The 22682-nt window shown below is 47.6% G+C and overlaps 1 protein-coding gene and 2 long non-coding RNA genes across 28 annotated transcripts in view; 1 reads left to right on the top strand and 2 right to left on the bottom strand.

Moving 5' to 3' along the window:
- The window catches only part of LOC115613013, a 34795-nt gene extending 27123 nt beyond the window's left edge, over positions 1–7672 (bottom strand). For 9 of the 20 annotated variants that reach the window (XR_004389979.1, XR_004389980.1, XR_004389972.1 and 6 more), the window contains exon 1: positions 7467–7672. This is a non-coding gene — a long non-coding RNA (uncharacterized LOC115613013). Of the gene's footprint in view, positions 1–403; positions 486–7466 lie in introns of all 20 variants that reach the window. The other 11 variants (XR_004389975.1, XR_003993251.1, XR_004389976.1 and 8 more) reach the window with 2 other exon arrangements.
- LOC115613016 lies at positions 3842–4461 on the bottom strand. The gene is made up of 2 exons (XR_003993257.1): positions 4366–4461; positions 3842–4271 (listed from the first exon to the last, which is right to left on the bottom strand). It is a non-coding gene; the product is annotated as an uncharacterized LOC115613016 (long non-coding RNA).
- NR2F2 (nuclear receptor subfamily 2 group F member 2) lies at positions 5885–21661 on the top strand. 7 transcript variants are annotated; one of them, XM_032920172.1, is made up of 5 exons: positions 5885–5989; positions 6228–6346; positions 6749–6810; positions 14720–15247; positions 18475–21661. In XM_032920172.1, the coding sequence occupies exons 3-5, from the start codon at positions 6768–6770 to the stop codon at positions 18747–18749; spliced, it is 846 nt and encodes a 281-aa protein (XP_032776063.1). In that variant the 5' UTR covers positions 5885–5989; positions 6228–6346; positions 6749–6767; the 3' UTR covers positions 18750–21661. The 7 variants fall into 7 exon arrangements, with proteins under 7 accessions (XP_032776063.1, XP_030353861.1, XP_030353858.1 ...); XM_030498001.1 differs by lacking the exon at positions 6228–6346; XM_030498000.1 differs by having other exon boundaries at positions 5904–6346.
- Positions 21662–22682: the final 1021 nt, after the last annotated feature.

Genomic DNA, 22682 nt, shown 5'->3' with positions numbered 1-22682 from the left:
AAAGATTACAGCTCTACCATGGGCAAGAAGCTCAAGTGATTGCTGCTGGATCTAAAGATGGAGGTTGCTTTGCTTTCTGCAATATCTGATGTTTCTAGAATGTTTCATTTCCTCCATGTTTGGAAAGTAAAAGAATGATTTAAAAATAAAATAAAATAACGCTGAAATGATATAAAGGGAATGAATTGTCTCACAAATCCCGTGCATTTATGAACCTCCCAGTGCATGGCAAAGAGAAAAGTTCCCTTTCCATTTTCCCTTTGGCTCAAAGGAGGGGAATGAAGGCAGCACAAATCATTTTAAGCCCTTCCCCACCACCACCACCCCAAGTCGGATCGATCCCTCTTGCAACCCTCTTTATCCTGCCCTCCCTCCCCCAGACACATCGCCCGGCGCCATTCACCTTGGGGCAGCGCCGGGCAGGGAAGGGTTAATGCAGCCAAGCTCTTTGCGACCTCCAGGGTCAGACTCTTCCTATCTGCAATCTAAGGAATTAGGTAAGGAGGTTATAAGATTATAGTGAAAGGAGTTATAGGCCCTCGTAGCCTCACACCTGAACATATTGGGCTAATCCACTGGGATTCTTAAAAATCGCTTCAGCTATGGAAAACTGTTAATTAGGCTGAGTCTATCCCGAGGTTTCCTGTTGCATTAGTGATCCAGCCGAGCTGCCTGCACTCTATAGGCTCACATGAAATGCTCTTAATATGCCTATTTTACTTTTTTTTCCTCCCTTCTCCACCACTAAACCCAGCATCAGCCACTGATTTCGGGGCGGGGGGAGGGGAAAGGCAAAATTTGGGGTGAAATTCAACCCAAGAGACGAACAAAAGTCTTTTTTACCCCCTGTCCCTGAGCCCTGGGTGCCCGGCAAGGCTATTTGCAGCTGTTTCTAACTTCAGTGTTTGTTTACAGTAGCAAAATTAGCACTTAGAGGAGAAGTGAAAAGCTGTTTTCACATCAGTTGTACGCCTCGGTTCCTAGCTTTAGATGCCTTTCCTCCCTCCCAGCCATCAGCATCACTTAAAAGTGTGGCTCAAACTTTCTCTCTAGCTCCTTTGACTTAGTTCTGCAGTCGCATCCGATTTTCTGCTAAAGAAAAACACACGGAGAGAAGGTAGCGTTTGAGCACGGCCCAAACATCTGTGATTCGAGGAAAAACAATAGAATAATAATAAGAACAACCCCGAGCATCTCTTAAAGAACATGTTTTAACGTCGCTTGGCAAAGCCCTACCCTGCTCCAAGCTTTCTGCCCTTTGGCACTGAGACATTTGCTCGTCTCCAGCAAAGTTTTCTTTAATCCGCCGAGACAGCCCAGGGCTGTACCTGAGCCACGGCTGAATTGCTCCCTACGACCGATAAAATCCTGCAGCAGCAACTCCCCAGCTCCAATGCTTAAAGCACGGGCTGGTTTTAGCCTTTTTTTTTTATTTTTTGTCATTTGCAGAAACGCTGATTATATTTTTTCTTTATGCCACTTGTGGTCACCCTCGAATGGCAGTAATCTGTAGATTACATATTACGAGCCTTGTCATTACGTGGATAAAATGAGGTGGTTAAACGCTGAAATCCATTTTACTCACCACATTTGCTTGGGGGGAGAGTTGTGGGGGGGAACAAACTTACTGGAGAAGGATTTAAAGCCCTTGCACCTGAACTGGATGTGCCCTCGCTTCTGCTGCTTAGAGACTTCCCTGCCTGGTGGATACCTGGCTGGAGACCCCCCAGACTTCACCTCGAAGCCCGTGTGCTCCAGCCCTCGCTTTCCCCTCGAGGCTTTTGTCCCCATTTTCGTGGTGTCTCAGCATTGCTCCACAGAGGCGACTTTGCTGTGCCTCCCTAGGTTTTGCTCCCTAGCATTTCTAGGCTCCTACTCGCCAGCTCTCCCCCCATTTGCCGCTTTCATGTGTCTCCCTGATCCCTCTCCAGCTGATGTGGTTCTTTAGAAATGTGGGTTTTATCCCATCCCTACCTTTGCCGGGACTGATTAGATATTATTTTTTCATTGGCTCTGCTACAATGGGTTCCTCCCTTTAATCTCTCGATATATTTTCCCCCTCCCGGTATAACCAAATCCATGAAATTCGCAGCCTCTCTCTTTGACACGACTGGCTCGTCTAATCACTCCATATCGATTTCCCTAACTCTTTTCATCCAGCTGAAGACACATCTTAAAACACTCCAAGCCAGAGTGTGCTCTTTGCTTTATACACACTAATAAAATGATTTACCCTTCTCTCTCTGCTCTCCTCACAGGAGAAAATCGTTCAAGCCGCGGCTATTTGTGTGTGATCAGTAAATATTTAGTGTGGCGACATCTTCAGCTCCTCTCCTGATCAATACCCAACCCAACAGGAGGTGGACTATTGTCCGGGTAGTGACTTGCTGAGATCTCCTTTAGATGAATTCTTTGCCCCTCATACAGTCTGTTATGATTTGTCCTCGAAGGGTAACCAGTAAAGAGAAATTGAGGCTTTATAAATGGCGGTTTCTAACCTGTTTACCGTGACATTAAAGCACCTAAGCGAGGAATGGGTTATTCCTCCCCCTCTCCCTTCTCCCTTTGATGGGCTAACACAACCCAGAGTATCACCCCGGGCAGCCGTCGCCCCACTGCTCCGCACCCCTGTACCCCTCCATCCCCGCACCCCCGGCCCCTCCAGCCAAGCCCCCTCCTGTCCCTGCAGTGCAATGTCACGATAAAAGGGTGATTCCCCGATTCCCTGCAGTATCTCCGGGCACCGGGATTGTCCCAGGGCTCTGCCTCGACGGTGGGTAACACAGTGCCCGGAGATGGAGGGTGCCCCTGCTACTTCCAGCCCACCTCCCTCCTCCTCCTCCTCCTCGCATCCCGCTGCTCTCCCTGACCCAGGATCAGGGCTGAGGCAGAGGCGGGGGGGGGGGAAGATATCGCCTTTTTTGTTTGTCTGTTTAGGATGGGGGTTTTTGAACGACATGGAAAATCTGCAGTAACAGAAAAAAAAATACTAATGGCAATGGAATATGAAACAGAGAAGAGCTTAAAGCCCGGTTCCTGTGGTTAACCATACACCAGAGCTTTCCCAGGGTGATAAAATGGACAGAAAGGGAAGTTCCTGTGTGCGTTTGTGCATGTATGTTTTATCCCGATCAGTTATTTCACTCCTGGGAAAGCCTCTGCCTCGAATAGGAAACATTTCCACGTGTAATTACCCCAGGAGCGTGTGCTGTGTGCCCGCTGGTCTCGAGTTAGGTGTCTGTGCAGCACACCCAGGCGAGACCGCTATGCGTTGGGTGGCTGATACAGGGCTGGGTGCCTCTACACAATAGATACAGGGTTATATCTGGGGTGTGTTTGTGTGTGTGTGCTTCCTCACATCACGTCCTGGAGCCTACAGAAGTGCCCAGCTATTTATTTTATTTCCGTGTGTGTGCATTTGCACATAAGCTATGGGCTGAAGGCATTTATCTCTGTAAATGTACATTGCACGCATCCGTGCTGCATAAATATGTGGCTGTGTATTACAGATGTGCGACTGTTATTCAAATCTAAACCCAGCTACATCCACCTGTTAACTTTGTTTAGAAACCACTTCCACTAATGGCTTTTCGCTAACTTATTCAGTCCGTTACTCGAGTATAGGAGGCAATGGAGGGGAAAAATCCATATGAAACCCTGCTTACAGCCTCTCTTCGAGAGGACACTTTACACACCTTGCCTAGACAGGGCTCCTATAGAGTGCTTATCTCTCGAATATATCTTTATACTAATGCATACTTAATTGGTCTGTCTTGACTGTCCATATAAAACAATTTAATTAGGGTGCTTTCTGCTTTGGAAAGAAAGAAAGAAAGAAGAAGAAAAAAAATCTGCCCAGCATTTATTGTATTTAGCACCAATACAGGCAGAAAATGTTGCACAAGTTTTTGGTTGAAAGAGCACCTATGTGTCCATTGAAGGGCGTTGATCCGAAAAGACAGAGAGGACAAGTAAAATCGATTTGAAGCAACCCTCTCTGTCCCTTTCACACCATTCAGACACTCCATTCCTTCTAAGACAAAGACTCAGCGCCTTGGGAATGCTGGCAAGGGGGGGAGAAAAAGGAGGAAGGGGAAAAAAGAAAAAAAAGGAAAAAAAAGGGGGAAAAAAAAAAAGAGGCTTCAATCCCCCCAAGCAAAAGGGAGAGCTCTGAAATTCCTTCATATTGCTGTTATTTACGCCCCAAGATATGTTCAACTCCAGGATTTTCTTCAATTCGGCGTCTAACACTGCTGCAGCGAGGAATGTCCCTGGAAGGGGAGGAGGTAATTATGGCTATTAGTGCTGCGAGCCCAGCCTCAACCTTGGTCACTCGCAGGCTTTTAGGGTTAAAATAGCCCTCACCTCTGACCCCTGCGGAGCAAAGTTGTAGCTATCGCCACAAGTTGGGCCAAAGTTTTCAAATCCAGGGCTGGGCAACACCGGAGGGGGGAAACTTCTCCCTGGAATTATTTTTGGTTGGGATTTAAATCATCTTTAGTCTATTTAATTGCCTTTCCCTCCTCCTTTTGCCAAACAATCCCTTTCGGAGAGGTGGGGGAAATGTCGAAATGCCCTGCTCCACTACCTTTCCCACTGCTCTTTCCATTTAGGTTTAATTTGGCAGATTGTTTTCAAGCATGAAAATGGTTATCATCAAACTGAATTACTAGGTCACCCTTTCATCCACGGATCTCAAGAATAGAACGGGGAGGGGTGGGGGGAGAGGTGTCTCCCCTTTAGGCTTTCCCCACCACGACCCGTTCAGCTTTACAGCAAAAAGAGGGTTTGGAAAAGGGGAGAAAGGCTGAAAAGCTTGGATTTCCCTCCTATGTTTTCTGTGCACCTTCGCTATCCTCCTCTGCAAGGGGGGATTTTGGAAAGGGGAGGTGGGGGGCACAAAGTGAGGAGGGGAGAGAGCCCACAGATGCAAGTACCCCTCTGGCAGTAATAAAAATTCATTCAAGTGGGCTCTGTCTCCATCTTCCATGTACTGATTAGACTTAACAAGAGTGGAAACTTGTGCAGACCATATTTATGGTATTAACGAGCAGTTAAAAGATTTATCCTTCTTCTGATCAATATTGCCCGGGCCCGGCCCCCCCACCCCCCCGCCCCGGCCCGGCCCTCCCCGAAGGCTGCGATGACGATCGTCTTCCTACTTTTTCATCATCGCGGATCGAGGTGGCAAAACCCTTTTGTAATTTTCATTAGCCCAGTAAACATGCAATTAACATGCAGCACTGTGGTTAACTTAATTCCTGTTTTAAGGCAAGGACAAGCAAGAAATGGAAGAGCGTTTGTTCCATTTGTCAAGTATGACACACTTCTTACCCTAACAGTTCCTTAAAATAAAAGCTCAGCTCCCCACCACCACGACCACCACCCCTCTTTCCAGAAACCCCCCACACTGATACACACACACACAAAAAGGAGCAGGAATCCATTAGTTGGAGAGTATTCTCCTGCCAAAGGCGGTATAATGTATTCCAAATTTTCCCAAGCCCTCACTGTACCGGGGTCCCGTCCCCCACCACCACCCTCCCCGGGAAAGGGGGGCTGACGAGCTGATATTTCTCCTGGGTTAAAGATTCAGCCTCCTCCTAACCGTCATTTATATATATATTTTTAAATAAAATAAAACTAAACGTGCTTCCCATGTCTAAAACTTGCCATGTTTGTGAAGGGGGTGGGGGGAAAAAAAAGTCTCCAAGGGTTTCAATTAGCAACAAATGATTATTGCAACGGATTTTTGGTAATGAAAAAATGTGGAGTACCTCTTGCGAGCTGGGATCTCAGGGGCAGTGAAAGAGAGAGAGAGGGGGAGAGAAGGAGAGAGAGAGAGAGAGAAAGAGATTGCTGATTAGCTCGGATTCTTTCCCAACTTGCTTTAGCGTGTGCTTGCGTTCCCTGCCGACCCTACACAGGACACTATATATTTTTTCCCCTCCGGTGCATGTGTTGATAGTTCAGCCTGTAGTTGTTTGCGGTTGGCTTTTTCCTTTTTTTTTTTTTTTCCTTCCTCCTTTTTCCTTTTTTCTTTTTCCTGCCGGGAGGGGGGAGGTGGGAAAAGGAGGGGGTGAGGGGAGGGGGGGGCTGAAGTCGGTCGCATCCATCCTACCCCCCCAGTCATTAAGTTAGAGATTTCCCTCTCTTTTTTTTTTTTTTTCCTCCCCAATTGGAAGGGTGGGTTGTGAATATTTTTTTCCCCCTTTCTTTTTTTTAAGTCTCGCCTTTCCAGCTCCAAACAAGGTGTAGCGAGACGCTCTTCCTTCTAAGGAATGAAATGAGACAAGGATCACTCAAAGACATCTCCTACCTTGGGCTTGGGGATTTTTTCTTAAAGGCAAGGCGCACATTCCTAAGCAGCTATGTACAAAGCCCCCCCTGAAATCTTGTCTGTGTAAAGTTAGAGTGTGTCCAGGATTTTTGTGGGGTGGTGTTTTTTTTCCTCTCTCCCAAGGCTGATCGCTAATAATACATCGAAAGCACTTCCCTTTAGGTTGTGGGAAATCTATTCCCTTCACCTTGCCTCCTTTTTTCCCCCCCTGAAGGCTGTAACTTTACTTTTTTTTTTTTTTCTCTCTCTCTCTCCCTTTTTCTTTTTTTTTTATCAGTTTGCACAATCGCTTAGATAAACACCAAGAAGGAGACTTCTCTTTAATTACCCAACGCACATCTTTCTGGGGGGCAAACAGCGGTCTGATTATTTTTTTGTTGTTTGTTTGTTTCACCTGCCAAACTAAAGGAGAGGTAGAAAAAGGAAGATGCAAGCGATTTGGGACCTTGAACAAGGCAAATATGGTTTTGGTATGTTTACTTCTAGTTTTTTTTCTTCTTCTTTGACACTTTTTTTTTTTCGGGCAATGTGTTGTGATTCTTGTGTTTCTCTTTTAAGGAAAACAAAAAATCCAAAAAAGCAAATGTTAGCTAACGTGCGTCTTAAACGATCGTTTCTAAGGTTACGTGGGTTGCTCTGAGGAGGGGAAGAGGGGAGGGGGGCAGACCCAAGCGGGTGGAATTGCAGCACCATCAGTTAGCACGTCCTTTAGCTAAATAAAGCAAAGCAGCAAACAAACAAACAAGCGAACAAACCCAACGACCGGAATTGCTTTCCAGGTCCGAGGCGAGGGAAAAGCTTCTCAAAGTCATTTCCAAAGCGGCGGCCGGGAGATAGAGCCCGCTCCGAACCTCCCCTGCCCGGCTCCGGGAGGAAGGGGGGGGGGGACCTGCCCTGGAGGGTGGGAATGGGGGGGGGACAAGGCTCTTAAGTTAAGTGATAGGTATTAAACCGCACGGAATTGTGTCGCCGGGTGCAGCTGGCAGCGTTTATTTAGGGGGAGAGAAATAAAATAATAAATACAAGCGGTCGGTGGTGAAGGTATAGCGCCGAGACCCCCCTCTCCCCTCCGGTCCCTTCTCCGGCTGAGCAAGTACAATGCAAAAAAAAGCTGGAATATACTCACCATCCGAAGGTGTGGTTGGCAGTTCGGCTGAGGCTTTAAAGCAATTATTTCTCCTTTATTTTTTTTATATATTTTTTTAAAGGATTATCGCAAAAGGCGTAGATGTGACTTTAAGCAGCAAAAGTGTTTTGCTCTGACAGCAGCATGCGAGGCACGGTTCGTCGTTTAAAAAAAAAAATCACAAAACAGGATTCTCCCTCTCTCTCTCTCCCCCCCCCCCCCCCCCCCCTTTCCCTTACCACTATCCCTTAAAAATACCTATTCGGTGCAGCGCTCGTAGAAACCCTGCTGCAGAAATCTTATAGTCCGGTCTAGGAGTGCCCAAGCCAATTAATTTTAAATCCTTAGGAATTAATCAGATTAAAATGTACAGAAGTTTCATTCTCGAACGCATACGTGAGCCAAAAGTCGTTTCCCTTTAAGAGATCCTTTTCTTTTAAAGTTGAATTTTAGGCAGATAAGAGACTTACACTAGGGGGCAGCCGGATACTGTACTTGCTCCAATCTTAAGCAATTTTTTTTCCTCTCTCACAGCATATGCTCTGATTTAGCACTGTAAATTTTTCAGAGGACCCAACTCTGACAGCCCCTGGTGATTTTCAAAGTACCACAAGCCAGTGGTTAAAAATTGCATTGACTTGGAAGTTCAGAGGCACACAATAGGAGCCACTTTCCCTATTCATGGAACTTCAGTGTGGTGGAAGAGAAAAACACACACATACTACATTGAGGGAGAAGAGGAATTCATTGAATTCTGTTAGACGTAACTGCTTTCCACTGAGTTCAGAGCGAAACTCGGTATTTGTTCGATGCTGTATTCATATTGCGATTTAATCTAGAAAGAATTAGCGGACTGTTAGGCAGCTTTCTGCCAGGAAAGCAGCTTCCCCTTTCTCTCTATTTTTTTTAAACCTAAAGATTTACACCGGCTATCTCCCCAACTCTATTTTAGCAAAATAAATCCTTCCACTCCCTCTCATTAAAATAAATTTACATCTGCAGTAAAATGGCAGGAGGGATGCATTTGTTTATTTGGAAAACCAATACTCTCTGACTTTTAAAAGAGAGCGTTCCTATTGTCATTAGGCTGGGAGAAGGACAGCGGAGAATGTCCCCCTGCTCTGCGAGGCGCTCAGGTATCGAGGATTATTGAGCGAAATTAGCTGCAGTTCATTTTTACATTCATCTGTCCTGCCTCAACCCACTCGCAGGGGTGTTTTCAAATAAATAGCAAAGCATCTAATGGTGCTAATAGATAGTTATATTGCAGCATCCCTCGAAGAGCAAATAGTTAATCTGGGGCATTCTTCATTAATGCTTGAGCAATCAGCGTATACGGCGGCTTTTAAGCGTGTATCAATGGCTTTTCATTTTTACGATTCTACGTTCAAACTATTAATATTGTCCGTTAAACCCGCTTTCTCTCTGATTTCTGCGTTTGTTAAGGCGGCGTTAATGTATTTTTTTTCATATGGTGAATTTATCCTGTTTACTTTGTCAGGTTCGAGGCAGGAAAGGTTGGTGTTGGGTTGGGGTTTGGGCGGTTTTATTATTATTCTTATTATTCCTCAAGAAATTCAACATCAGCAACAATCTGTGACTATTCTGTATTTTGAACGCCCACCGTCCCCGAAAGGTGACCTCCTCGGCTCTGGGTTATTTGGAAATCATAAGGCAGTTTCCCCACATTTTAACGGGCAAAGATTCCTTTCCCCTTTTCTGTCTTTCCAGTCCCTCCTGGTCCCTATTTCGGGGAAAGGTCGGGTTTGTTCTCTCAGGATCAGTGGGAATGCTGCAGCCTTGTCTTTGAAATTGAGCCGCAGCCCATCTCCGTTCGGGGGGTCTTGCTACACCAGGTTTCCGAGCAGGACACTGTCAAGTCTCGGTGCCTTTTCACAACTTCCCAGTCACCTCAGCACCTGCGGCTTTAGCCACATATATTATTTCTGCGGCAGGAACACGGGGTGTGCATGTGGCAACATGAAAAAGTGAGTGTGAGGAGGTGAGGGGCAATTAATCCTTTGCGGAGCGGTGCCCAGGTCCGTGTCCCCTCGCCCGCACTTGGCGGCCGGCTCGGATGGGAGCGTACGGTGTTTGCACTGGAGGAATCGTCCGGCCGGGCTTTTATCCGGCTACGTTAAAGTGTTTTCTTATTTGTCTCTGCGTTCCTTCGCCTGTCCCAATGTCTTTTGGCCGTTTTCGCGAGGAGATGAACCCCCGGTCCCCGTTCCGCTGCCCGGTAGCTCTGTTCGGCGGGAAATAAACAACTGTCCCCGTGTGCTGAGACCGGTTACCGGTGCTCCCGCTGGGGCACAGAGCTTGTGTTACCGTGTCAGGGTAGGTGTGACACAAGAGAAAAGAAAAAAGCGGAAAAAAAGAATACACAAACCCCCCAAACAGTGTTGAAAGGGTCGAGATGAGCTGCGCTACAGAGATACTGTGGAGGTGGCGAGAGAAAGACACGAGCGGCGCAGGCTGCGAGGTCTTTCCGAGCACAGGGCAGGGGGAGATGGTGTCTTGCGGGAACCGCGGTCCCTCGGCCGCGGCGGAGAGCCCGGGGCGAGCGGTGGAGCCCCGTTACCCGGCCGGGGCCGGGCTGAGCGAGCGGCCGGTCCCGCACCGCCGGGCCGGGGACACGCCGCACGCTGCGTGCCGGGGCGGCCGGGGCGAGCGCAGGTGCCGCCGCCGGCCATCCCGGAGCGAGGCCGAGCCGGGGGCGAGGGCAACGCCGGCCGCGGCGGGACCGCAGCGGGCGGGAGGCGCGTACCTGCGCCGCGCAGCGCCGGCGGGAGCCGGACGGCGGCTGTTGGCGTCCCCGCGGCGGCGGGGCTGGTTTTCACTTGGTTCTGTGCAGTTTTACCTCAGTTTCGCGTCAGACCTCTGATTTTCACCCGCCGCCCCCTCACGACCCCCGAGGCCGTGCCCCGCCGGCCGGCCCCAGGTGAAGCGGCGGCGCTCCGCTCCCGTCGCCGGGCTCGCCTTAACCCCTCGCCCCAGCGGGAAGAGGGGAAGGGCAGGGCGAGGGGAGCGGGGTGCGCGGGGGGACACCCTGTCCCCCGTGGCGGCGGCGGTGGTGGCGGCGGCAGCAGCAGCGGGGCGGCGCCTGCCTCTAGGACCGCGCGGGCGGCGGCGGCGGCGGCCATGGTTTAGGCCGCGCAGGAGGCGTCGCGGCCCAATGAGGGCCGAGGGGCGGGGCGCGAGCTTTTGACCAGTCAAACGCCGGTCGGGGTAAGGGAGGTGGAAGGAAAGGGAGGGGGGGGAGTGGAGGGAAGGGAAAGGGGGGGGGGTGGTTTGCGCTGCGCCTTATAAGGCTCGCGGTCGCCATGGCAACGCGCGCTAAGTTGCAGCAGCCGTGTCAAAGTTCACTCTCCCGCCAGCGGGGCGAGCGGCCGGCGGGGAGGGAGAGAGAGAGAGCGAGAGAGCGAGAGAGAGCGCGCGCGCTCTTTACGGCTCCGGCTCGCCGCTACGGCCCACGCGCCGCCCGCCCCGCCCCGCCCCTCCCATTCCGCGCCGGCGGGGGGGGGGGTAGTGGGGGGCCGGTGGGGTGGGTGAGCCCCCGCTTCGCTCTTTTAATTGGGGGGGGGGGGGAGAGAGGGTTGTCGCTGTTTCCCCCCCTCCCTCCCCGCGGTGGTTTTTTCTCCCTCCCTCCCCGGCTGAGGAGCGATGCTGCGCGCTGGGTTATGATCCTTCCCTCTCTCCCTCCTCCTCCTCCTCCTCCTCTCCTCCTCCTCCTCCCGCTCCCCTCTTTTATCATCCTGGCTGGCTGGGCGCTGCTGTGCTGGCGAGTTGACTCCTTCCCTCCCCCCCGCCCCGCGGCCCCCCTCCCCCCGCCCGCGCCGTGAGCACCGGCGGCGCGGAGGCGAGAGCCCACTTGCGAGGCGGCAGAAGCAGCATAAGGCAGCGCGGCGGCGGCGGCGGCGGCAGCGGCAGCACCCGAGCGGCGGCGGCGGCGGCGGCGGCGGGAGCGGCGGCGGAGGGGACACGGCGCGGCGGGAGCGGCGAACCGAGGAGCGAATAAACGATCATAATTAATAATAATAACAATAATAATAATCAAAACAGAGCGAGGAGAGGAGGAGGAGGAGGAGGAAGAACAAACCCAAACAGCCAGCCCCCCCACCCCCGAGCCCAAAAGAGGGAGAGACAGAGAGAAAGAGAGCAGCGCCCGGGCGGAGCGGCGGAGAGGAAGAATTAAAGCGAGCGAAGGAGGAGGGAGGAGAGACAGAGCAGAGAGAGAGAGAGGAGGAAAGAGGAGGAGGAGGAGGAGAAAGAGGAGAGGAGAAAAAAAAAAAAAAAAAAAAAAAAAAGAGAGCCCACAAAAACAAAGCGATCGCGGTTGATGTTGCTGCTGCTGCAAGCTGGACTTCCAAAAACTACGGCGAGACCGTCCGCCTCTCTCCGCGCCGAGAAAAGTCTCCTCCGCAGCCGCGCGTGGTTTTTTCCGCTGTGTGTGTAATCTTTAACCTTTTATTCATTCTTATTTTGATGGCTTTCCTGAATGGCTGACTGCGAGCTTCCCTGGACCTGGCCCCCAGACACCCGCCTCTCCTCCTTCAACTACTCTGCTGCAGATCAGCTCTAAGAGAGAGAGAGGGAGATCTTTGAAGAGATTTTTTTTTTTTTTTTCCTCCTCTCTCTCTCTCTCTCCCCCTTTCTCCCTCCCCCCCTCCCCAAACCCCCCCACTACCCCCTTTTACTTCGCTCTCCTGGAGCCCAGACAATCGACTCGCAACTCGCCCCCCCGCACACACACCTCCATCGCCCCGTGCTTCTGCACCTCCGCCGGTACCGGGAGATCCCCCCCGCCCTGAGCCTCCTGAGAAAAAAAGCCAAGGAAACAACAAAAAAAAAGAGAGAAAAAGGGGGCAAAACAATAGAAGAGAGAGGGGGGAAGAGAGAGAGAGAGAGAGGGGAGGAGGAGAAAAAAAAAAAAGCAGAGAGAAAGACTGCTGCAAAGCTGATCTGAACAGCAAAGCAAACAAACTTTGAAAATAAAGGGGGAACAGGAAGTTTGGCAACGGTGTCCCATAGATATGGCAATGGTAGTCGGTGCGTGGCGAGACCCCCAGGACGATGTGCCCGGAGCTCAGGGAACGCAGCCTTCGCAAGCGCCGCCGGTGCAGGGACCCCCGGCCGGGGCCCCGCACACCCCGCAGACCCCGGGCCCCGGCGGCCCCCCCAGCACGCCGGCCCAGCCCAACCCGCCGAGCCAGCAGAGCCAAGGAGACAAGCAGCAGCAGCAGCAGCACATTGAGTGTGTGGTTTGTGGGGACAAGTCTAGTGGCAAACATTATGGCCAGTTTACCTGCGAGGGTTGCAAGAGTTTCTTCAAGCGGAGTGTAAGGAGGAATCTCAGCTACACTTGTCGTGCCAACAGGAACTGTCCCATTGACCAGCACCACCGCAATCAGTGTCAGTACTGCCGCCTCAAAAAATGCCTCAAAGTTGGCATGAGACGGGAAGGTATTGGGATTTCATTTGTTTTGCAATTTTTTTTTTCACTCGCTGCGTTTTGGGTTTTGTTGTTCTCTCTTTTTTTTTTTTTTAATATATATATTTATTATTATTTTTAACCTCCCTCCCCAAACCCAACCAGAACCTTTCCTTCTCCCACCCTCCCCCTCACCCCCAATAAACAGACAGAAACTTTCTCGCAATTAAAGAAAGAGGTGCTGGGGAGGGTGGGCAGGGGCTCTTGCATGCTTTTCTCCTGCACTCGTAATTGATTTGTGTTTGTTTTGATTTTGCTGATGGAGGTTTATTGGAAGTGGATTTTTAGTTTCACGCTGCTTAGGAGCGAGATGAGGATTCTGACGTGTGGTTACTTCATGTTTCCTCCTGCATGCTCCGAGTTAGCTGCTCCGGGCATGTGTATGTGTGTCTCTGTGAGTGTGTACACACACACGAGATGCACACACACGCACATATATGTGCACATAATATATATATATATCTCCTCCAGCACCCTGCCTTAGATTGCAATTTTACACAGGCGGTTCAAATTACTGTTACAATGGGACTCACCCTACCGAGGCTCTACAGCACTCCACTGTGGATTCCCAGCCGGATTTTTCCTTTAAAAATACATATACAGGCACATATTCGTGCGTGTGTGTATGTATATATATGTATATTGCCGTGTGCCTGCCTTTCCTGGTTGTTATTATCCCACTTTTCCCTTCTTCCTCTTATTTTCTCGTTCCACCGGGAGAGGCAGGAGGGGAGTTAGAAAGGGAGGATGGCGGGGGGGAAGGAAAGAGCAGCCCAGAAGTAAGTGTGGGGTGCTCGGGTCTCTGCAAGTCGAGTCTTTGTGATATAAAATTAGACGGGAAATGTGAGCCTGCAGTTTTCCAGTGCGTGCTCTGTGTCTGGACGCTGCTATGTAGGTTAAGGGTTAGGGGGCTTGGGACTTGCTGGGCTCCTCTCTTTGTGTTTCTGCAAGAGTAACTAACCTTGTAATAGTGGCGATAACAAATATAAATCAAGCACATTTTTAGGCGTTCTCCCTTCTTGCCGTCTCTCTGCCTCTGAGCCCTTTTCCTCTCTCCTTTTTCTCTCGCTGTCACCGTGTAAATTTATTAACAAAATGAAAGGCCCACTTTCCATGGGCAGCAGAGGAAGGTGCCTTTGGATCATGCCCCCGGCCTCGCCAGGGGATCTGCCGGGATGTTAAGGGGTGATCTCGCCTCCTCTGATATTTTTTTATGAGGGGGGGTGTGTATAATAACACCAGCAACAATATATTCAGTGGTCGAGAAACGCGTGTGGGACCAGCGCCGGGGATTTTGAACTGAAGCGTTTCTTCCCTCTTCCCCTCCCTCCCTTCCCATCCCTTTTCCCCTAGCCCCAAATCAATAGGCTGGTTGAGGTGTAATGAAGAAAAATACCCGAGCACACAAAGATGTATCCTGCATCTCTTGAAGGAGGGGTGGCTGTGGAGGGATTGGGAAGGGGGGGAAAGAACCGGCTTGTGGTGTGTTTTGGGAAGTGAGGATCTCAGGCTCCTGCAGGCAGTCCTGGCCGAGCGGACAGCATTGCGCTGGTCTTATTGTTGCTTTGACTTGACCCGGGAGCTGCAGAGCCTTAAAGCTGGGTTCGGGCTGTACTCTGGCTGGAAAAATTCATGTTTCCCTCTTAAGCTGACTTGGTCCGGTGTCATACGAGCACGCACAAGCACACAAAGCAGGCTGTATTGGAACCGATGGTCGCAATTCAGATATTAATAGCTGTAGTTTCTTCTTTATTTACTGCAGCGGTCCAGAGGGGCAGAATGCCACCCACACAGCCAACTCATGGTCAGTTCGCCTTGACAAACGGGGACCCTCTCAACTGCCATTCCTACCTATCCGGATATATCTCCCTTCTTCTGAGAGCAGAGCCCTACCCCACCTCCCGCTTTGGCAGTCAGTGCATGCAACCCAACAACATCATGGGCATCGAGAACATTTGTGAACTGGCAGCTAGGATGCTCTTCAGCGCGGTGGAGTGGGCCAGGAATATCCCCTTCTTCCCAGACCTCCAGATCACAGACCAGGTGGCCCTCCTGAGGCTGACCTGGAGCGAGTTATTTGTCCTCAACGCTGCCCAGTGCTCCATGCCCCTCCACGTAGCTCCGCTCCTGGCAGCTGCCGGCCTCCACGCTTCGCCAATGTCTGCTGACCGAGTGGTCGCCTTTATGGACCACATACGAATCTTCCAAGAGCAAGTAGAAAAACTGAAAGCATTGCATGTCGACTCCGCAGAATATAGCTGTTTAAAGGCCATAGTCCTCTTCACCTCAGGTAGGCAGCGTTTCTTTGCTCTTCCTTTTTCCTTCCCTGGGCCCTCCCCGAGAACTGTTTGCTCTTCCAAAGTGTTATTGCCTGACACCCCACCACCGCTCCCTGCTCCCCAAGAACCGGCGCTCTCTCTTTCCTTTTAGGACACGGTGCCCTGTGGTCTCCCCTTCAGGGCCTCGGATCTGAGCATCCCATCTTTGGGGGAGTGCAAAGTAAAAATAAATTAAGAAATAAAGAAATAAAACACACACAGACACACAAAATAGACAACCTAAAGACACCCCAACCCTAGTTGAGTAATGGTGGGGATGAGGGAAGAGGGGGCTCGGGGAGAGGCACCCATTTGCCACGAAAGACTGCGCTTTTCCCATTGAAAAGAATATTTTATTTAACAGTATAGCTCTGGGTTGTTGCATTTAATGACACGCATCCGAATAGCAGCAAAATCTGTTTGATGTTGTTAAATACGAGTCGTCCTATCAGTGAAAACACTTTAAAAAAAAAAAAAAAAAAAAAAGAGGAGCATTTTATGGGCAGCCAAGAAGGGGAAAAAAGCCCTGCAGGATTAAAAATTAAATTAAAAAAAAGAAGTTAAATGCACAAAGCTGAGTTTAAAATATGTTCCCTGCCATCCCATAAAATAAAATAAATCAGCTTTCCAAAGAGCTGTCTCTGATTTAAACAGAACGTGGCAGTGAGCAGTTCTGTGTCATTTAAGCTAAGGGGAAAAGTTTGCATTTGTACCCAGCAGGAACTGCAGGGTCCAAAGCGAGTAGCGGGTGCGAAAAGATCGTTACCATAAGTAGACAGGGATAGTATGGAAAAGTAAGAGCCGAGTGGAGCTGCTGCTCCGCAGTATAATTCCGGGGTGGCACAACTATGCCTCTCCCGAGGAAAAGACCTCGAGGTGTTTCTTAGATAATCAAAGAGAAGGGGAAGGGGGGGGGGGGGGGGAAATACGTGTCAAGTTTTGCTGCCTAGAAATAGTGCATGAGTTATAAAGCAATAATTGAGTGCGTTGTGAAATCTAATTAGCTTGCACTAGAGTTTAACCTGGGTGAGTAATAATCCTGATATTAACTCTGGAGGCTAAATTTTTTTTATTCTTCTTATTTTTTTTTTTAAGGAACAAAAAAAAAAAAAAAAACTCCTCTGCTCGCTAATTTGTGCAATACGTTATCTCAGATTGCTAACTTTAATGCTGCATCGGCAAGCCAATGTGCTGGAGCCCTAGAAGTTTTGGGGATTAAGTTTAAAAATCCATAGATTTCTTCTGTAACTCATTGGAAAGCTTGGGAAAGTGGCCACGCGATAAACATATGAATGGAAGCAGGACCTGTAAAATAATTACTCATCGGAGTTTTTTAAAGCCTGATATCAGGAAACAGGAAAAAAATGTAGTTTATGTGGGAAAAGAAGGGCTCACAATCCGTTCCTTGTTGTGTTAAAGGGGGTCTGGGGAACGAAGTCATTTTCTGGACTTTGTCCAGGTTCTGGGTCGTGACCTAAACTTCCTTTTATATATTATTGCTTTACACATAAAAAACTTCTCCTTTTCCACCCCCCCCTTTTTTTTTCCCCTCCCCCCCAAATCACTCGTGCTAAAGTCCTGAGGTGATCAATGAGCAGGGCGCATGGAGCCACAGCGGCAGGGATCCCGAGTGGGAAGGGGGAGGACGTGGGGTGATCACTTGATTTTTTTTTTTTCCCTATCGTTTTCTCGGATGCATTTTCCTCTCTCCCTCGCTCAGCGAGGATCCCACACACGCTCACATCCCTCCCCAAGCCCCTGGCCAGCTCACGCTCACACAGAGGAGTTTATTTCCAATCCTGCCTTTTCTCCCAAATCACTTTTTTTATTTTTCCCCTTTTTTTTCTTCCTCCCTTTTTTTTTTTTTTTTTTTTTTTGCCTTCTGAGAAAACAATCGTCCGATCCTGTCGTAACTGTTTAATTTATTACTATTTTCAAAATGTGAGGCCTGGCGTGTAAATTGCCTCCCAACTAGATAAACGTTTCTTGTTATCTAGATTCTGGGGGAGATAGCCGCATGCAAGGGAAAAGAAATAAATAAAATAAATATAGGGTGATGCCCGCAGCTCCTGCAGCACCCCAATAACATACTCTGATGTAAAGCAGACGCAGATAGATGCATATAATGTTTGCTGCAGCCTCTTTTAAGAGGAGGGAGGGGGGGAAATCTGGGTTCTAATGACTCGCAGAATATGCATGTGTTAGCCCTGCGCCTAGGAAAGCCACAGGGAGGTCAGGTCACAACCTGTGCTCTTTCAGCACAGACGTCTCTGATTTAAAGGGAACTTATTGTATTTTAGCGTATCAGGGAAAAAAAAGGGGAAAAAAATGTCCAGACCCTATCAGGGAGTTTTCTTCTTGTAAGGGCCTTTAGGTTTAAAAAGAAGAAGAAGGGGGGGGGGGGGGAATAGAGGGGGGAGTAGAGAAGGGGGAAGAAAGAAAGAGAAAAGAAAAGAGGGGGGAAAAGAAACAGCTCAAATGAACAGAGAGATCACAGTTTGCATGGCTGCCTCTGAATAGGCTAAACTGACAAGATCAGTTTTAAAGGGCCACTTAAATCAGTTTCAAAGACTGAAGAAAAACGCGTTGTCTTCTTTGGGGGAGAATCTGTTGCTGGATCCGGGGCGCCATTATCTTTGGCTGGGCCAGTTTTTGATGATGATGATGATGATGATTATGATTTCTATCACTATTCTTATTACTCCTTCTCATCACATGGGTAGGCTCTCCCCAATTATTTTCCAAGGAGGGGGGAGAAATAGTGGCTCCCTTTCTCCCCTTTCGACTCAAGCCTTCCCCGCCTCCCCCCAGCCTTTTCCCCCTAAAAATATAGACGCACGAAATTCCGCTTGGCCAACACCTCCTTGTCAGCCCCTCAGGTCTGTCGTGCCATGAGAAATCTCGACTCTGGGAGCTGGGCTCAATCCTAAAGGAGACCCTCCAGAAGAGAGAGAGAGAAATACAACCCCACACGCATGCACAGAAAGAGATTGTCCCTTTTGGTAAAACCTACTGAAACTGGGGGGCGAGGTGATGGCGCACGATCTACGCTTAATTCTAGCCATTTAAAAAAAAAATCAAATTAAAAAAAAATTAAAAATAAACCACTTTTTAATCTGATGATTGTTTTCTTTTTTTTTATTTTTTCTTTTCTTTTTCTTTTTTTTTAATTTTGTTTTTTTAATACACTTTCTTCTAGATGCCTGTGGTCTCTCTGATGTAGCCCATGTTGAAAGTTTACAGGAGAAGTCACAGTGTGCTTTGGAAGAGTATGTTAGGAGCCAGTATCCCAACCAGCCAACACGATTCGGGAAGCTATTACTACGTCTCCCCTCCCTTCGCACTGTCTCCTCTTCTGTCATAGAGCAATTGTTTTTCGTCCGTTTGGTAGGTAAAACCCCCATAGAAACCCTAATCAGGGATATGTTACTGTCTGGCAGCAGTTTTAACTGGCCTTATATGTCCATTCAATAAAATACTCGAGAGAGAAAAGAAAAAAAAACTTAAAAAAAAAAATAAAAATTGAGAAGGGAGATGAAAGAGAGTGAAAGGAAAGCAAATGACATTTGGGTTCTGATTGTTACTTAAATTTCCTTCTGCTAAGAAAGGATGTAAAAGGATGTTACAAGTTTGCTAAGAGAAGACAGGAAAAAAAATTAATGGACTGTGAATTAAAAAAAAACAAAACAAAAGGAGAGACTGTCAAATGAACTTTTACAGAATGCATTAAAAACTCCCGTGTTGTTCCGAAAAAAAAACTTGCTACTTCTCATTTTTTGTAAAAAATTAAAAAAAAAAAAAAAAAAAGAGAGAAAGAAAAAAGAAAGAAAGAAAAAGGAGAAAGAAGAAGCAAGGAAGTGATGTTGGGCTTTTTCTTTTTTTCTTTTTTCTTCCTTTTTTTTCTTTTTTTCTTTTTCTGGGGTAAACTTTTTAAAAAAATCTCGCTTAAAGTGCATTTAAAGGAAATTTGGAGAAAAAAAATTAGCAGAACGGAAGAAAGTAAGTCTTTTTTTTCCAAATTATTAATTGTCCTATGTGTCTATGTACCTATAGCTGTTCTTTTTTGTATTTTTCTGGTTTCAAACCAGTTTATTCTGTGGTTCTATAATAATTTTTGATATAACCTTGGCTTCTTTAAAAAAAATAAATAAATAAACTGTGTATCCTTAAAATATATGTTCTGAAAGAATTAAAACTGAGTCCACGAAAGTATCATAGGAAGAAAGGAAAAGAGAAAAAAACCCCTCAACAACACAATGATGGAAGCGCACTTAAGGTGGTGACCCAAAATCTAGCTTGAAGCTGAGAGAGCTATAATTATATAGACCCGAATGAACCACACGTGTCATATAACTACCCCCAAATCTAAGTTTTTTGATATTTCGGTCAGAAAATGAACTGTGGGGATTTATTATAGGTAGAAGGAATTTGTGTCCAAGACACATTACGGTTTTTGATTTAAAAAAAAAAAAAAGAAAAAAAAAGAAAAAATATACAAAAACAAGCAAAGTGAACTTTTGTAATTTGAATTGGGTTCCACATAGTTCATCATGAATTGTTATTAAACTCCTCTATCTGTTTGTATATTTGCAAGCCCTTTGTATTATAATAATTGTTGATATTTTCCCTTTTTAAAAAATACCATTGAAATCAGCATGACAAAATAACACTGTTGGCACTTATAGATAACGTGATTGATTCAGTATCTTAGAGTTTACAGTTTTGTGTTTAAAAAAACTGAAGGTTTTTTTTTTTTTAAGTGCAACATTTCTGTATACTGTAAAAGTTATAATAACTGAACTGTTTGGTCGAGTCTTTGTGTGTTATATTCCAAGGAAAATTGAAAGTATTCAGAAATTAAAATATTATTTGATATCTGAAACTTGTTTGGCTGTCATAAATGTCTTTCAGAAACCACATTACTTCTCTCTAGTTTGCAGTCATTTAAGTCCATAGGCGATTGATTTGTTTACTTGTCACAGTAAGTTTGTAGCAGATGTATTGTAGTGTATTTACCTGTTTAATTCCGGGATGGGGGCGGAGGACTTAAGTTCGTGGTTTATCTCTGGTTTTAGGAAGTACTATGCTGAAATGGTAAACCATCAACCCCCATTCATCTAATCCTCCTGTTAATTAAAAATGGATTTTCTGGGGAAAAAAAAAAAAAAAAAAGGCCCTTATTTTTGTCACACTTAAGTGCCTGCGTAGGAGAGGTATTGTTGTGAAAAAGTATTAGAAATCTGGAGATCAGTATCTATTTTATGATCAGAATGGGGCGAAAAAATCTTTTGTAAATGTCTGACATAGGCGCACAAGATCATTCAAGCAAGGTAATAGCAGTATTGTAAATATAGGTCAGTTGTTTGCAATGAGTTTTCTTTAAGTATGTGTGATTTTTTATAATACTCCGTAGTTGCCATCTATCGTTGTCATTGAGAGGTCTTCAAATGGAGTGGCTTTAGCTTCTAGCACTGAGGAGTCGGGTTTTAATGTATATATATACTCGCAAGTGGGTTTTTCTTTTTTACCTTAGACTGTGAAAGCATGACCACAGGTCATCTCTATCTTTTGCGTATGGCATATATGTCTGTATGTATCCCTGCATACATACATGTGTAGGCGCACATGCATCTTTCTTGGGGGGCTCCAGGGCCCTCTCCCCAGCCCTCGCACCCGCACAGCTCCCATGGGTGCCATGGCATAGGACCGGACAAGCCGTCCGGGAATTCAATGCTATCCCGAGCAGGCAGAGACAAACACCCCCAAATCTGAAGGAAGGCGAGATGATGTGGTTTTGCAAGGGGGTGATATTTTGTTTCGTGTGTGTGCGTGTCATTTCTTTTTCTCCTCTCTCCCCACCTCCCTTCCCCAACCCTCCCCTAGGTCTATAGCAGATGCTTTGTATGTGAAAGCTTGCAATTTTGTTCTTGTCTGAGGCTTCCCCCTCTCCCTTTTTACCACACGTAACTACACCATGTTGTGGTTTCACAAAAAGAGAGAGAGGGAGGGAGGGAGATCATTCTGTAAAGTCGATTAAACCCTGATCTTTAGTATGTTCCAGTTAGACACATCTGTACTGGGGGCTGAGGGGCGTATGACTGTGAATTTGAGCAGAGTTTTACATCTGAATCATGGCTCCTTTTCTATAAATATATAAATATATATAAATATATAAATATACTATTATTGCAGGGGATTGCTGACCTCTAGATTTAGCTTTTTCTATTGCAAGTGCTATCCATGTGAGTGTGTGTGTGTGAAGTTTTTATGCTTACTAAGAACACAGGATCTTGACTTGTTTGTTTTGTGTTAGTTTATTGTAAACAACCATTTGTTGTAAATTGTTATTGGCATTAAATTATAATTTATGATTTTCAAATCCAAAACATTCTCTGCTTTTTATGTTTTAAAGCCTGTAAGCTATCTCTGTATTTATAAGTTTCTCGCAGCGAGCTTTGGTTCACAGAGAATAATAGTAAACAGAAAATGCACCAGGGTTAAATAAAAACACACACACACGCACACACACACACACACACAAGCCCCATGTATATATGTTTGGAATGCTCAGAGGAGGATTTGTTTAGGGACTTCAGTTAGTTTTAAGTTTATAGCATTTAAAGAAAGTTTTTCTTTTCATGCTGAGTTAGAACAAAAGATCTATCCAAAGATTGAATTGGACAAAAGAGGAGGGTTGGGATCGAGAAGCTTGTTCTATGTGGAATTGAGGAGATTTTTTTTTTTTTTTTTTTTTTTTTAGGGGAAAAAAAAAAAGAAGAAGCTGCTAAACATGGCGACTCTTTCCCTTTAAGTCTCTAATTTATTTTTTTTCCTTGCGGTTCCCCCACTTCCCAACCTTCCCTTCTTCCCCCCCCCCCCCCCCCCCCCCCCTTAATCTGAGCTCACTTCGCTTTATTCCTTCCCCACCGCCCCTGCCACCGGCGTGGGGAAAGACCTAAAGGCGACCCGGAACGACAGCGAAAGCTGCAGAGCCGCCCGCGGTGCAAGCCACAGCTCGGGAAAGGTCTTCTTCACCCCCCTTCCTCCTCCTCTTCCTCCGCTTCCCTCCCTGCCGCCGCTCGCCGAAACCTTCTCCGGCCCCGCCGGGAGAGCGCCGGGGAGAGAACGCGTACGCGGGGCGCGGAGGGGGCGCGGAGGGGAGGCGGCTCTCCCAAGTTCAGACAAAAGCGGAGGGCTGGGGCGAGAGGAGGCGCTTGGCGGGCGGTGCCAGCCGCGTGTGGGGCTGCCGGGGCCGGGCAGCGCCCGCAGCCCGCGGGGCTCGCCCGTGGGGCCGCGCCGCCGGCGGCCGCGGAGGGGCCGGATGGATGGAGGAGGAAGAGGCGGAGGGGGAGGGGGTGTGTGGGGCGAGAGGGGAGGAGATGGGGGACGCGGAGCGCTGCGCGACCG

The sequence above is a fragment of the Strigops habroptila genome, chromosome 9, assembly GCF_004027225.2.
Source record: "Strigops habroptila isolate Jane chromosome 9, bStrHab1.2.pri, whole genome shotgun sequence".
Classification (NCBI taxonomy): Eukaryota; Metazoa; Chordata; class Aves; order Psittaciformes; family Psittacidae; genus Strigops; species Strigops habroptila.
Note: the sequence above shows the minus strand (reverse complement) of the source record. Positions and strands in the feature narration are given on the sequence as shown.